At 38.9% G+C, this 15,342-nt stretch overlaps 1 protein-coding gene across 1 annotated transcript; it reads right to left on the minus strand.

The window, feature by feature from the left end:
- Nucleotides 1–10,520: 10,520 nt before the first annotated feature.
- On the minus strand, nt 10,521–13,404 carry LOC142488047 (uncharacterized). Its single transcript, XM_075588445.1, has 4 exons — nt 13,128–13,404; nt 11,661–11,738; nt 10,575–11,297; nt 10,521–10,528 (listed from the first exon to the last, which is right to left on the minus strand). Exons 1-4 carry the CDS (start codon nt 13,402–13,404, stop codon nt 10,521–10,523), a joined length of 1,086 nt encoding a protein of 361 aa, XP_075444560.1.
- Between the last annotated feature and the right edge of the window lie 1,938 nt (nt 13,405–15,342).

The raw sequence follows: 15,342 nt of genomic DNA on the forward strand, positions 1-15,342 counted from the left end.
GTTTTAAGGGACTGGCCGTGGACTACCTATACCATTTCCCTCTATACAATATGTTCTTACTATTTGGTGATTAAAAGGTTTTTAATGTTATCAACCATATCGCTCTGACTTACCTTTATGAGTGCATTCAAGGAGGAACTTGTCTGTCTGTTTATGTTGTTAGTGGAGGTTAATCACGTTGAAAAATCGGAGCAGCTAAGTGGCCAGTTTTCGCAGAATTCATGCAGCAGCCATGGGAGCACCTGGTCCATACTGACCTACATGCCCATTTTTATTATTCTTTCTGTACGTGCATACATTACCTTTTTGTAAATATCTTATTCTTTAATTACTACACTATGAGGGTTTTGCGTTTTCTTTTTTGTATCCTTGGTGTTATCCTGACCCCAGTTTTTCTCCAGACAGCAGCAGACCCTACATTCCTAAGGGAAGTTTTCTCTTGATATTACACTTTGTAGTTTGTGGTGTTTATATATTTCATCACTCATAAACAAGGGTTAATACACACTACATTGGATTTCTTAACCATAATTTTTCACTGTGTGTTTTTTTCACTACTTTATTTAGTTATTTATAATCACTTATATACACATATTGATGCGCTTGGACATGTTTGGTCCCATCTCCCACTGGAAGGCAATAATGGCATCAACTATTACCCGCATCAGTTGCTGAAGTGAAGGGACTTTACCTTCATTAAATGTTATGCAATATGTGGGGCAGTGGAGTGGGCTGGCACTGATGTGGGGGGTGCCACTGGGCTGGTTATGGTACTTGTACTTTTATTTTTACTGGTAGTGGAGCTGGCAGTTGGATGTTGTACTGGGTGTGGTTCAGGTTGTGGTGCTTGCACTGACAATATTAATTGTAACGTCACTGTGGCTAGTACTTGTGGTGGTGGTGCTGGCACAGGTGCTAGTGCTGTTATGTTGGATGCCAATGGTGATTACATTGTTGAGGCTACTGGTGTTAGTATAAAGACTAATAAGCCACATAAGGAGCACTGTAAAAAGATAGTATATACTGTATTTACTCTGAATTATTCTATTATTCTATAGGAGAAGTAGAAATATTGACAGTAAAATATGCTTGATAGTGTAAGAAATGGTGTACAAAACCAACATTTTGGGTTCAGCGCAGCTTTAGTTTAGAAGTTTCCCAAAAGACTTCTTGTTAAAGATGCAACTTGAAGATGATAAGAGCACAGACAAGGGCCATCAATACGGTTATAATGTTTAATAAGCAAAATATAAAATCAAACACTATTGCACTCACATTTAAGAAACCCCTCTTGCTCTTGCCAGCTGAAATCTTTTAAGTATCAGTTTTGTATCACTTAGAATAGATATAAGACATAAAAACCCTGTAAAAAGATGCATGAGGCACGTAATTGAAAACATTCATATAATTTTAATGATGTATTAACGAGGCAGAACTCTTTTGTAGTAGCTGTACTGTAAATATATTGCTGGTCTGAAGCCAAAATTAACAGGAAAAGCAATTTGATATGAAGTAATTAGAGGAATGCAAAAGCAAAAATTTACTTGGCTTCCTAATTGATTGAAAACACTGGATGGAAGACTCTCGAGATTTGTTGTCTTTCATTTATCAGTTTCAGCTCTAGGATACTTGATAACCCTCTTTGCAAATTCTAAATTAAAAAAACAGCCATGGATAACTACTGTACATAATTTTGATACAGGCACACTTTGCAACCAAAGAAGCAAAAATTACACTTATATTTTTCCCACAGATATGCATAAAATAGTATACACAAAAAAGTTATGTAAATCTCGATTATAAGACAATATGTAAAATACAGTAAAGTAACCAAGTCAAGAAAAATGGGCTGCTAATAAATGTAGATTCATTAAATGTATAATTTTAATACCAGTTCAAACCACGTGCTGTAAATGTTAAGAGCCAAAGACTGAAAAAGAAATATTAGCTGAAGCTGGGATAGGCTATTAATCAACTGTGTTTTGTGCTAATAATATATGGAAGAAACTTCTTTGTAATAAAAATGAAATGTTAAAACCTATGAATAAATAAAAACCTTACAAATGACATCTGGGAAAAATATGCAAATATAATTTGTTTTGCCATTGAAAATTGCAATCCCTATTTTTTCATTGACTTTCAATGACATACCAATTTCAAATATAATAACATTGCTATATTCTTACTGTAAATACTAATAATGCAATATACAGTAGTATAATATAAAATGAGTCCCTATCTTAACAGATTAACAACTTTGGCACTGGGGATAAGAAAGCTATATATAATTTAGTGTCAAAATCCCCCTATATTTTAAATGATGAAGCTTACTTATATATCAATTCCACCAAGAACAATGGTAGTGCAAACCTGGAATAAGCAAGTCTTTTTTTTATTATTTATTTATTTTTTAAATGTATAAAAGAGTTAATTTTGTTGATGACGTAAGTTTACATTTTCAATGTAGGTTCAACATACAGATGTAGCAGGATTTATTGTTTCTGGCACCGTGGCAAGCTGGGTGATTGCAACCGTGGCTGTCCCAGTGCTGGAGGACTATCGCGGTGGGGGATTAGGGGCCTCATGCAGTAAGCGTTGATAAGGGAAATATGGCCATGTTATAGCCAAAATTGGGTTTGAGATTCAGTAAGCGCCGATAAGTGCTTCATATCGCCAGGTTTCGGAGCCGATAATTTGGTTATGGCCAGTCGCCTGCCGATAAGCCTGTTTTCGACACTGATCGCCACTTTTTTAAATCGGCTGGATTCAACAAAAAAAAACAGCTTATCGGGGCTGATCGGCACTACGAAATTGAGATGTTATGGCCGATTTCTCCCGCCAACTAAAGTTGGCAGTTTGGACGGGAGAACAATCGCTAAGGCTGCCGGAACGGCACTTAGAAAAAAAAAATCTTCTGTACATCAATGGAAGTCAATGGAGCGGGGACGTATAACAGTATAGTACTGTTTACGTTTCATTGCTCACAATACAAACGTCATTTGCATTACAGTGTAAGGGCATTCCCTGCATTGTGTCACAGCTGACGTGTATTATTTGCATAACATTCGACTTTTACATGTTTTCAGCATTTGCGGGTCACATTACTCATCATGTGATGATGTGGCAAGGGAAAATACTATACTACACTCTTAAAGGAGAACCTCACATCATATCACACATTTTACTCAACTCAGCGACAATTATTTACATGATGTCACACATGTCACACATGTCACACATACACAGTATATTCATCTTCCTTTACATTACACAATGCTTGTAATGTGACACGCATCTTTAAACGTTCATGTACATCTGTATTCTCATGTTTACATATACTTTTGGGTCCTCCCTATTTTCATGACGTCACTTATTGGACGCTCAATCACATTGCATGTTTACATTGTAACCGTTGCATTACAAGCACTTCAACCTAACTTATACACACATGTACAGTAATTCATCATTGGGACACCTTGTAAACTCATTCTATACCAACTATCCTCCTTACACAAATGCATGCATATGCACACGACTATTCATTGTTGCCAACATGTCACAATAACATGGATAATTACACATGTTACACAAAACTTTTCCCACGTCAATCTCAGCCTTTTTGTCTCATTACATGACTGACTCTTGCGTTCACAAGTGTTACATGCATTGCACATGCAACTATTTATTTGCAAGCAATCTTTGTACAAAGCTTCACGTCACATCATTGCCAAATATCATCATTCCCTACAGAATACACACAACAAATACTTAGAACAACAAGTGCACACAGCTTGCACAGAAGTACTTTATTATGTTAATGTAACACCTTGCATTTTACTATGTCACCTGACATCATCACATACCTATTTAAAGGACGCACATTACCTGCTCATTCACAGCTACTCATTTCAAAATGTTGCGAATGTTTAGGAGACGCAGGAACATTCTTTTCTATGACATGCTTGATGATCAAGAGAATCATATAGGGCAAGGTAGGGACACACCGAGGGACAGTGACAGTGACGCGGATACGACAGGGACAGGGAGAGGGACAGGCCGAGGGACAGGTAGAGGGACAGGAGATCAGAGGAGAAGACAGAGGAGACAACTTGTGCCTCGTCCGCGTCTGTACAGGGAGAGAACCCTGTTAGATGGGATGAGTGAGGAGGAGATTGTAAGTCGCTATCGTTTGAGTTCAGCAGCAATCTTAGCTCTTTATGAGGAGATAAGGGGGGATTTAGATTTTTTCACAGCCAGAGGTCGTGCAGTCCCTGGGCTTGTTAAAATGCTGTGCTCATTACATTATCTTGCTTCCGCGTCATACCAGACAACTGTGGGCATAGTGGGCGGGGTCTCGCAATCTACATTCTCGCGGGCCTTGACCCAGTTTCTCTATGCACTCAATAGACGCGCTAGGAATTATATTCATTTTCCTACAGAGGCGACAGAGTGGCTGGAAGTCAGGACTGGCTTTTATAATATAGCAGGGATACCATCTGTGCTGGGTGCAATCGATTGCACACATGTTGCTTTGATTGCACCTAGTCAGAGTGAGCATGTGTACCGCAATCGGAAGCACTACCATTCACTCAATGTACAGGTGGTATGTGATGCGACGATGAGGATAATGCATGTGGTACCCAAGTTCCCTGGTTCCAGTCACGATTCCTCTATCCTGAGGAACTCTTCAGTCTTCCATGCGTTCGAAGAGGGACATTTTGAACCTGGTTGGCTGCTGGGTGAGTACATATTTACATGTTGTAACACAAAACACATGTTGATTTAGGAATGTTGGCATTGTACAATTTGATCACTAATGTCAGCTTATGTGTGCTCCATTCATTATAGGTGACTCAGGATACGGAATTAGGCCGTGGCTCTTGACTCCGGTGCTAAACCCTCAAACTGAAGCAGAGGACAGGTACAATGCAGCCCATATATCTACAAGATCTGTTATAGAGAGGACATTTGGCCTACTCAAGACCAGGTTTAGGTGTCTGGACAGAACTGGTGGGGCTCTTCTATACAAGCCTCAAAAAGTGTCTGATATTATCCTTGCCTGTTGCATTTTGCACAATGTTGCACTCAGGCACAATGTACAGTCAGACCTAGCTGAGGCTTTGGTAGACGAGCATCCCACCCATGTAGCTGCTGAAAATGAACAAACAGCCAGTGGTGGCCAGACACGACAGAATCTCATCAATTCATTTTTTTCTTGTAAGTACAAACTCATATGTTCCTAGTACTACTTTTATAGTTTAATTATGTTATATTAACAATAATGTTTCTTTATATAACCTTCTGTTAGGACACAGATGAATATGGGTTGCACACCTTTCTTTTCTCTGCTGTGTGCACAAAGGGATGTGGCACCGGTATGTTATTGTTGCACAGGTTATATAATCCCTCTTCAATTGTACTTTAGTTGTGTGTATGTGAATACAACTTGGGTAACAAAGCACTAATATTTTAGCATTGTGTTATTCCTTATGCTAAGACAAAACACATATTATGCCCATAATCATTCATGCTTCTAGTATGCTTACATACAATGTTATTGGTGCAGTGTAACATGTACATCCATATGATGTGTACACCAGGCTGATTTACATTTTGAATGTCATGAAATATACATGGTGTTGTACATTTAACACCAAATACACACTTTGCTGTGTTGTTTACGGTACTGAAGATGGCATGTCAATGTTTGCAATTTATATATTGTTCCTTTGCATTATAGGTATATCTCCAGTATGACTGATCATGGTATGTATATTTGCTGACATCTCTCATAAGATGTGGCTACCTCAATCTTCCTATAATTATTGGAACTAAAAACCCAACATATTGGTTTAAACACAAATGTTACATATATGTACTTTCTGTATCATGTATATGCATTTAGCTACTCTTGAGCTTTCATGTGCATTGTATTACAAAATGATTACTCACATTTCATCACATTTTATGTATGTTTCCTTATAATTTCCATTAATGTAATATAGAGGTGGTTGGAGAAAAGGGGATAACTGTACTTATTTGTTTACTTACGGGAGCACATTCATCACTAGCATAGACACACTTTTTAAGACAACTGTTTGTGTCTCTATCAATTGGTGTAGGATCCATGTATAACACCGACAAATGATAACACCAGCTTTATTATGGTAGCTTATATCATCATATTGACTATACTATGTATTTCTAAACGATTAATAAACACAGTAAACTATAGTTAGTTAGGTTAATGAAATATACACAGAAACGTACTTCATAACATGATGGTGATGTCATATTCAGAACATCATGCATTGGAGGGGACCATAACATCTGGCCAGTAACATTATTTGCTACAGTCCCAAACCATTTTATCTACATACCCATGTAACAAGAGATTTTAAAAATAAATGGCTACTTGGTTGTAAGTGTCCTTTACATTGGGAGAAGGAGTGGCTCAGTGAGTAAAGACACACACTGGCACTGATAGTTTGAAGCAGGGGAGTCTGGTTCAATTCCCGGTGTGGGCTCCTTGTGACCTTGGCCAAGTCACTTTATCTCCCTGTGCCTCATGCGGCAAAAAAACATTTGTACGTTCCACGGGCCAGGGACCTCAGGCTGAAACATGTGTCTGTAAATCGCTGCGTACAACTAGCAGCCCTATACATGAACATGCTCATATTATTATTATTATTGTTACATAGTTTCGACAGTCATACGTTCCATTACATATTATAATACACAAATGTGTTAGCAGAGTGGGAATGGTTGTTATATATAAAACACACCATGTCATAAAATGTTAGTAGTCATTAAAGAACACTCAATAAAAATTCATGAGGCACTCTTTTGCAACATCATTATGTTAATTAAGTGCTTATGCAATATAGGCATAAGGGTATCACATTTTTAATTGTTTGTTAATAAGCGCTGCAAGCAATATAAAATTAGTTCCATATGTAGTATAGTAGTCGGTGGCTCCTCCTCACAATCATCTCATATAAAGGTAGACTCTTCTGAAATCATACATTGATCCGATTGTATCTTCCCCGACATCTCTGAAATACAGCAAACACATGATGGTCAAAGATGGCACCTTACTAGATATGCATCCGTGACAACGCGTTACGCAGCTCTATATGATTGTGTAGATACACACGTCAGTCACTTATATGTTAGAAGTAAAACTGTTCATCAGTATGTAATGTTTCTTTAAATTTGTAGCAGGCATAACTATGTATAAGAAGTGAACGTTGCCTGTATACTGAAAGATGTGCGCGCACATCTTTGTGTGCGCACGCACTTCACGCTTGGCTCCACTAACTGTTAGCGCATGCGCAAAACAAAGCGTACGTTGTGCGTTCAATACATGTTGAAAATACCAGTAAACATAACATCTTTATTTCAAATACAATGAAGACGAAACTACATTCGTTCTAAACGAGTACATCTGTATTCTTTTTAAACAGACGTGTTTGAACAGAAAGCACGGCCGATAACACAATGCGCAAATGCAATACGTGTGACGTCATGTTAAGCCAGCGTGAAACGCACGCTAACACTCCTCCCACTCAATTAACATTCGGCTAACGCCCAGGGTACGCCTACAAACACTGAGCCGCACGCATCACACACTGCAGTTACCGTTACTATAACAAAACATGACAGCCAATAGGCTTTGAGGCGCGCACGTCGCTTGGGGGCGGGACTTACATCACTAATCCTTTTTAAGGACGCCTTGGCCCATGACAAGGGTCCCACGTCATACGTGGTGGACCCGGTTTTCAATGTTGTAGATGTTGCATGATAACAAAACAGGTATGTGTTAGAGTAATGGTAAAATGTTGCTAATATGTTTAAAGGGATAGGAAAGTACGTATATTTATTCCGTCAGCAATGTGTACTACTCTTTCAGGTCCTACTATATTGTATTAGGAAACAATTTGTTTGTGATCGCTACATGTTATGCAGTCTGCAATGTTACGCTGTATCCACGCATTGAAAGTGAAAATGGTGGTTACAAAAAAAAAAAAAATTTAAACGCAGAGTCAACGCATAACGATTGTTATATTTACCATTCTTCTAGAATTAACTCTTCGCCTGGCTGCAACTGGTCGCTCCAGAAATGCAAGCCATTTTCATCCACGCTTAACCCAACCGCTGAATCCAGTATGGCACATATCTCCTCCAGGATGCGCTCATAGGAATCGCCACTGCTTTCTTCAAATAATTGGTCGGGAGGTAGGTTCATTTCTTCCGGTTCCCATTCCAATGCAATTTCAGCTGAAAGGCTTGGTACATAATCATAGTACTTTTGTTCTTGTACAATGTGGGTTTCAGGAATGGAGGCTGCAGATATTGCAGCACGTATCGATTCAAACGGATCAGTAGTAGCGGATACATTGCTATTGCCATTAGGAATAAATATGCCTTTCACGACAATATAAGTGCCGTCTTTCAGGATAAATTGTTTTTCCGGGGCAATCTTCCAGAAACCATAGGTGTGTTGTAGCTTATCCTGGTCACGTTCAAAAAAGTCATTACTTGATAAAGTGAATCTTATTGAGGAATTAAAATTCCGTGCATGCTTACGGTCTTGGTAATAAGGATATTTTGCTCGAATGAAATCATCGATTTGGCGTGTGCTTGCTTTCTGTCCGCGACTGTTCAAGATGGCTTCACAGATCATGTACTTATACCCTAAAAGGGGATTAATATTGTTAACGAATTCATCAGCCATGTCTGAGTAGCACAAAAGCTGTGTGCAGGTCTGTGTTATTTGCTCATCAAAATGAATGTGCTGAATGGCTAACAAACTCCTGTTTTTCCTTGTCAAGGTCAACAAAAGTAACTACTTTGACTCCTTATTTCAAACGCCAATTGGATTTGGTTGTCTAATTGGGTTAACAGTTGTGGTTCGTGATATGGGACTGTGGGAGAAACATTTCTCCTTCTTTTATCTCGTTTGTGAAAAACATCCCTAGACTGTGAATGCGTTCACATAGTGTTTTTTTGAAAACTAACAAAGACCAGTGTGTGAAAATATTTCTTAGCCAGGCATATCAGTAAAAACACACCTGCAAAAAGAAATGTTTTTTCCCCGCTTACATTTCTGTGTGTATGTGAAAGTCTGGTTAACTCCCTGTCTGCATGAGTTTAAATACGTGTGTATATATATATATATATATATATATATATATATATATATATATATAAATATATCTCTTATAAAAATATATATATATTTATATATAATATTTTTTTTTTTTTTATATTGCAGGAGTACACACAACATTGATGGCATTAAGTATACCTTGTATGAAACCTATTTAAATGGTGAGAAACATGATTGAATTAAGTAATAAACATTTGTTTAAGCACAATACTGTTAGAGTCTCATACTTAGGATATTTCTCAAACATTAGGCCTGTATTATTAAAATAGTGTGCTTTCACAAGGAAGCATGAAGTGTATTAGTTTGTGTATACCAGTTTATATAGTACTATATATATATATATATATATATATATATATATATATATATACACACACATATATACATATATATATACACATATATACATATATATATACACATATATACATATATATATACACATATATACATATATATATACACATATATACATATATATATATATATATACACACACTCACACTCACACTCACTCAGTGTGTGTGTGTGTGTGTGTGTGTGTGTGTGTGTATATATATTATTATACATTCTGAGATGTTATAGAAACGAACACACAACTGATTAAAGGACAAAATTACAATGGCCAAGCAAGGCAAAGGTAAGTAATAATTTACACATAATCCTGCTGTACACGTACAAGAAAGATGTTTGCACTTACTTAGTTGTTTTAATAATTGCATGTGACTAATATGCATATGCAATTCTTACATCAATTAACACACCCAAATGCAATGTTTTGCTGCAAAGTCAATGGCAGCTTCTCTAAACTTAGCAACTGGCTCCTGGTGGACCATTACTGAACAGACGATTACAACATAAATATTTATAACACAATTAATTATGAGTGTTAACATTTCCAAAACTTCACGTGTACAAGAACATAGTTGAAAGTTTGGAAACAACACAGTCTTCAGCATACATACAATAGTAATTAGATAATGTGAAGTCAACAAAACAAGGCCAAAGACATATTTTCTGAATTATAACATTTATTTTTTTTGTTCCTTTTGCGAGCGAGTAACAGGCCTGCTTGTTGTCTCTTGAATTTTCCTTTTTCTTTTGCCACCAACTTTAGGCACAACAGAGCCACTTTGAGTGGCCTCTGGCACTTCACGGGCAGGGCTTGTGGCCAGTGACTGTTCACCTACGGGGCTTGTGGCCAGTGACTCACCTACAGGGCTTGTGGCCAGTGACTCACCTACAGGGCTTTTGGGCAGTGATTCACCTACAGGGCTTTTGGGCAGTGATTCACCTACAGGGCTTTTGGGCAGCGATTCACCTACAGGGCTTTTGGGCAGCGACTCACCTACAGGGCTTTTGGGCAGCGACTCACCTACAGGGCTTTTGGGCAGCGATTCACCTACAGGGCTTTTGGGTAGTGACTGTTCACGGACAGGGCTTGTGCCCAGTGACACATGTGAGCAAGTTGGTAGACACTGCACAAGTGATGGTTGGTCTGTTTCATGTGTGTCTTTTGTTGTTTTTGACCAAAAACTGGTCAGTAGTAACTGCTTGTATTTTGTTTTTGTGGGCTCCTTTGTAGGTGTCAGCTGCTGATTTTGTACAGATGGCAGTGGTAGTATGTCGTCAGGAACCTGCACAGCAATCTCTGCTACTTGACCGGTAACATTTGGGCCTGGTGAATGAATATCAGATGAATGTGGTGAAAACTGACCTGCATGAACAGATCCTGGCTGGGAGGTGTTGAATTGTGGTACATTAGTCATTCTCCAGTAATTAGCTTGTGTTTGCTGAACAACTAATGCTTCGAATGAGGTGTTGATTTTTTGCAACTGTTTAGGCACTTCAATGAAGACTCTGTGGAGATGTGCCAATTGTGATACTGTTTCTTCCTGCAGTCCAATCATCCTTTCCAGCACTGTCATCATGTCTGAATGGCGACGATTTTCTGCGTCCACTATTTTTCCCTCTGAAGCTACAATTGCATCGTATGTGGAAGTTGATGGACGATTTGGCGGTACAACAGTTTCTATTGGCACCTCTTCATGGTCACATGATTGTATTTCAGTCTCTTCTGTGGCGTCATCCTCATCATACTCATCATCCTCATCACCATGATGTTCTAAAAAGAAATGTACACATTATTAAATGGCATGTTAATGTATGCTGTGTTACTATGTAATTGTACTATGTCCTAAGTAACACCTAACATGTTAGCATACGTTTTATAACCTCATTAAAAACTACCTTGACTTACGAATAATGTTTGGACTCAGTATGAAATATGAATGAATGAAAAGTTGCTCTAAACTCAGAAGTCCTACATGATAATTAACATCACTAACACAATACATGTTGCCTTACACTTAATTTTCACTGACACTAAGTAATCCTATTTAAAGAAGATGTGCAAAACAAATAATGCACATGACAACATAACATATAGAAGAGCACATATTATATGGCCAGCAAATGATACACTCACCTTCTAGTAGTGTTGAGCTGGCTGACCCAGGTGAAGACACTTGTTCCATCTCAGGTGACACATGTCCTCCAGGGGCAACTATATATAACAATAACATAAGTTTTACATTTACATGTGTAAATATTGAACAAACACTTATTGTATGTTCTGTATTTATGATTAACTAACAACATCAGTTCCTTAACCGAAAATGTGTGTGAAAGTGAACATAAATAGTTGTAATAACACTGTACATGCCTGTGTACTTAGAATTTTTGAGTTCCCTAACATACAACATACTATGTTTCTGCAGTAATGCGTGAGGATAAATAGATTAAATGAGTACATAAAAATCATATGTTGTGTAGTGATATCAGTATCATAATGTACATAACTATCATGAGATGACCATTCACAATGGTTATCATGAAGGTGGTCATATTGCAAAAAGTGTTGTTTTTGGTAGAGGATATGTGTGGTACATTAATCGAAGATGTGGCACACCTGAATGTGGCTGTGACTCAACAAGACAACACATGCAGTGTGTGATAATGTGTCTTTCATAGTAGTTCAACTATAGATATGAGTGAACTAATGTGTGACGTACGCTTTGATAAGTAATGAGTTGTTGGGGCATTTAGTAGCTAGAGTTAAGCTTTCAAATGAGTGTGATTAACTTCAGTTGTGCTATTCAGGTTGTAAGAAAGGTATTCCCTTCCCCAAAAAGCCTAATCAGCCACACCTTTCAATGACTTGAAACAGGTGCAAATGGTGTGAACTAAGTTGACCGTGAAATGAGGCTGTAATTAATGTGTGTGCTGAACCCCACCCCCTCTGTTGAAGTGTATGCTGTGATGAGATATTAATTGCAGCTGCTTTAACACAATGGTAGATGAGCTAAGTAGTCATCTGCAGTGTTTAAGTTATGAAAACAATGACATAACATATGCTACGTGTGCCTCATTATGCTGTCTGTATATGACATAAAGCAAAAATGGACCTTTTCATAAGCAACTATAGATGTGTTAGTGCCAGTGATGTTTGTAGGCCGTTACATGCAATTTCTTTGATGCATGCTTAAAATAGGCAGTAATGTCATGTTTGTCGGAGTAAAATCAATAAAATACACAATAACATGATACATATTTCTGTTCTGTACCTGTAGCTACTAATAATTTCTCATGAACATGTGTTACACGTGTACTACCCTGTTGTTCCCCATCTTCGCCCACCATCAATTGCTTCCACTGCAGCTATGCATTTTGGGAATTCACATGTAAATGAGCACGCAATGGCACGTGCTATATTAGTTACTGCTTTTAGTAGGACTACTACATATATGTCTATTTTGAGATATATATATACAGAATCAGACATATACATATATAGATGCAGGTATGCTTATATTGTGAAGACAGTATAAAAAGCAGTGTAACTATGCAAAATAACTGTAAGCAACGACACGCCTAGTACAGTAATATTTATCACCTGCTGGAAATTGTGACGGATAAATTCCAATGTCACGGTCACCAGCCAAGCCTTCCACGACGACGGTAAGTAATTTTGGCCGAAGCAGCTCCTCCAATGGAGTCAATATGAGACGTTGTGGTGTGGGCCCACCTCCAGTGCCAGTAGCATGCACGCGTTGGTCTTGTATTTTCTTTTTCAATTTGGACCTAATATCATCAAATCTTTTCCGACAATGATACTTGTCCCTGACACTATTCCCACAGGCATTGACACCAATGACTATTGTGTCCCACATTTCTTTTTTGCTTGCTGCACTTGTCCGCCCTTGAAAAACATATAAAAGATATGAGGTAAATGAATAATAATATAAGCACCAGTTTCCTACACTGCTAGCTGTTCCAAGTGATAGCAAACATGCTGTTTTATGTGTAATATGTGCAGCACATGAGCATTCACTACTAAACCTATACATGTAAGCAAGGTTGCATTCATATTGTATGCAGTTCTGGCAAATTGACCGCCTGTGTTTATTTGTCCTTGTAAGGCATGATAAAAAGCTGTGTTTCCACACTAATGAACATAGAAAGATATTGTGTACCCATATTTGCATATGAACAAAACTCAGATGACCTAGGATCACATGTATTTGAATAATAAATGTAAAGTTACACTTACCTACTAAATGTCCATATATACTGTCATAGTGCTCCAGAATGCCAGTGACAAGAGCCCTATTTTCCTGGTCATTGAAGCGAGGATTACGTGGCTTCTCCACACGTTTTTTCCGAGCAGGTTTAGGGTCAGAGCTTGGCTGGTGCTGACTGGACTCTCCTTCTTCCAATGGAAGAGCCTCCAAAAGCTGGCCACCAGCAAGCACGCCACCACCATCCACCCCATCAGCAACTGCGCCACCAGCAGCACTCCCAGCACCAGCACTCCCACTCCTAGCACCAGCACTCCCACTCCTAGCACCAGCACTCCCACTCCTAGCACCAGCACTCACACTCCTAGCACCAGCACTCCCAGCACCAGAACTCCCACTCACAGCAACAGCACTCCCACTCCCAGCACCAGCACTCCCACTCACAGCAACAGCACTCCCACTCCCAACAACAGCACTCCCACTCCCAACAACAGCACTCCCACTCCCAGCAACACCACTCGCAGCACCAGCACTCCCACTCCCAACAACAGCACTCCCACTCCCAGCAACACCACTCGGTGCACCAGCAACATCACTCCTCTGAACAGAACGTTCACTCCGACGCGTACTCCCACGAGTAGCACTCCCACTCCCACCAGCATCACTCTTCCCACGCTTTGCGGGCATACTTCCAGCACTCACAAAAAACAGACAAGAAATGTACAGGCAATCACACGACCCACTTCCACATATAAAACAAGACAAAGATGTAAACAAAACAACAAAGGACAAAGCTCACCCAATACACAACAAGTCTCTCAGTCAATATGCAAATCTTCAATCGTCCAGCTCTGTGCGTCTCTCTCTCTCTCTCACTCCCAACAACACAGAGAATGATTAGCAGTACACGTTGCCTTTAAATATGGCGCGCAATCAAAAACATGCTTGTTTCGCCTGATTCAGCAAGATTTGTGATTGTGCAACCTAACAGCACCCCGCCACGCACGCCGATACACCTGTGTGTGATCGGCTCATCATCGTGAGAGTGGGCGGATTTGTTTTCTGGTTGATTTTGAATGTATTCGGCACTTACTGCATACGGAGAGGGAAAAACGCCAATAACATGACTAATCGATAAGCTTGCCGATTTCACATAATCGTCGCTTACTGCATGAGGCCCTAGATCTGGAATTATGGACCTCTGCAGCGATGTCGCGAAATCACTTTCTCCAGAGTCACAGCGTTAATCTTTTTCAGCTGAAACACTACAATAAATCCTGCTATATCTGTATATACAGGAGCTAGTATCAAAGAGTTAGTATATATTAGTGACTGATACCTTAAACAATACAAGACAACGAAAAACATTTAAAGTCATTTTTTAGTGTTAGTTCAAAGACATAGGGGCTTATTCTAGTAGATTCACTAATATTACTGCCAAATCGAACGGTTTGGCAGGAACCGACCTCATGGTCTGACATTTGTCTTATCACGGAATTCAGAAAGAATTATCGCAAGTCATAAACCTTGAGGTAGGAAAATGCCAATAGCAGTGTCCTTATCAAAGCCTTTTTTTAAGTTTTACTGCTG

The sequence above is a fragment of the Ascaphus truei genome, chromosome 1 (assembly GCF_040206685.1).
Source record: "Ascaphus truei isolate aAscTru1 chromosome 1, aAscTru1.hap1, whole genome shotgun sequence".
In the NCBI taxonomy this organism is placed as follows: domain Eukaryota; kingdom Metazoa; phylum Chordata; class Amphibia; order Anura; family Ascaphidae; genus Ascaphus; species Ascaphus truei.

Excerpts from the sequence above, each read along its gene's own strand:
- LOC142488047 (XM_075588445.1), bottom strand. The coding sequence starts at position 13,404 with ATGTGGGACACAATAGTCATTGGTGTCAATGCCTGTGGGAATAGTGTC. Across the intron at positions 11,739-13,127 it reads TCCGTCACAATTTCCAGCAG|TTGCCCCTGGAGGACATGTG; the intron begins GTGATAAATATT and ends TGTTATATATAG. Across the intron at positions 11,298-11,660 it reads CAGCTCAACACTACTAGAAG|AACATCATGGTGATGAGGAT; the intron begins GTGAGTGTATCA and ends ATTTCTTTTTAG.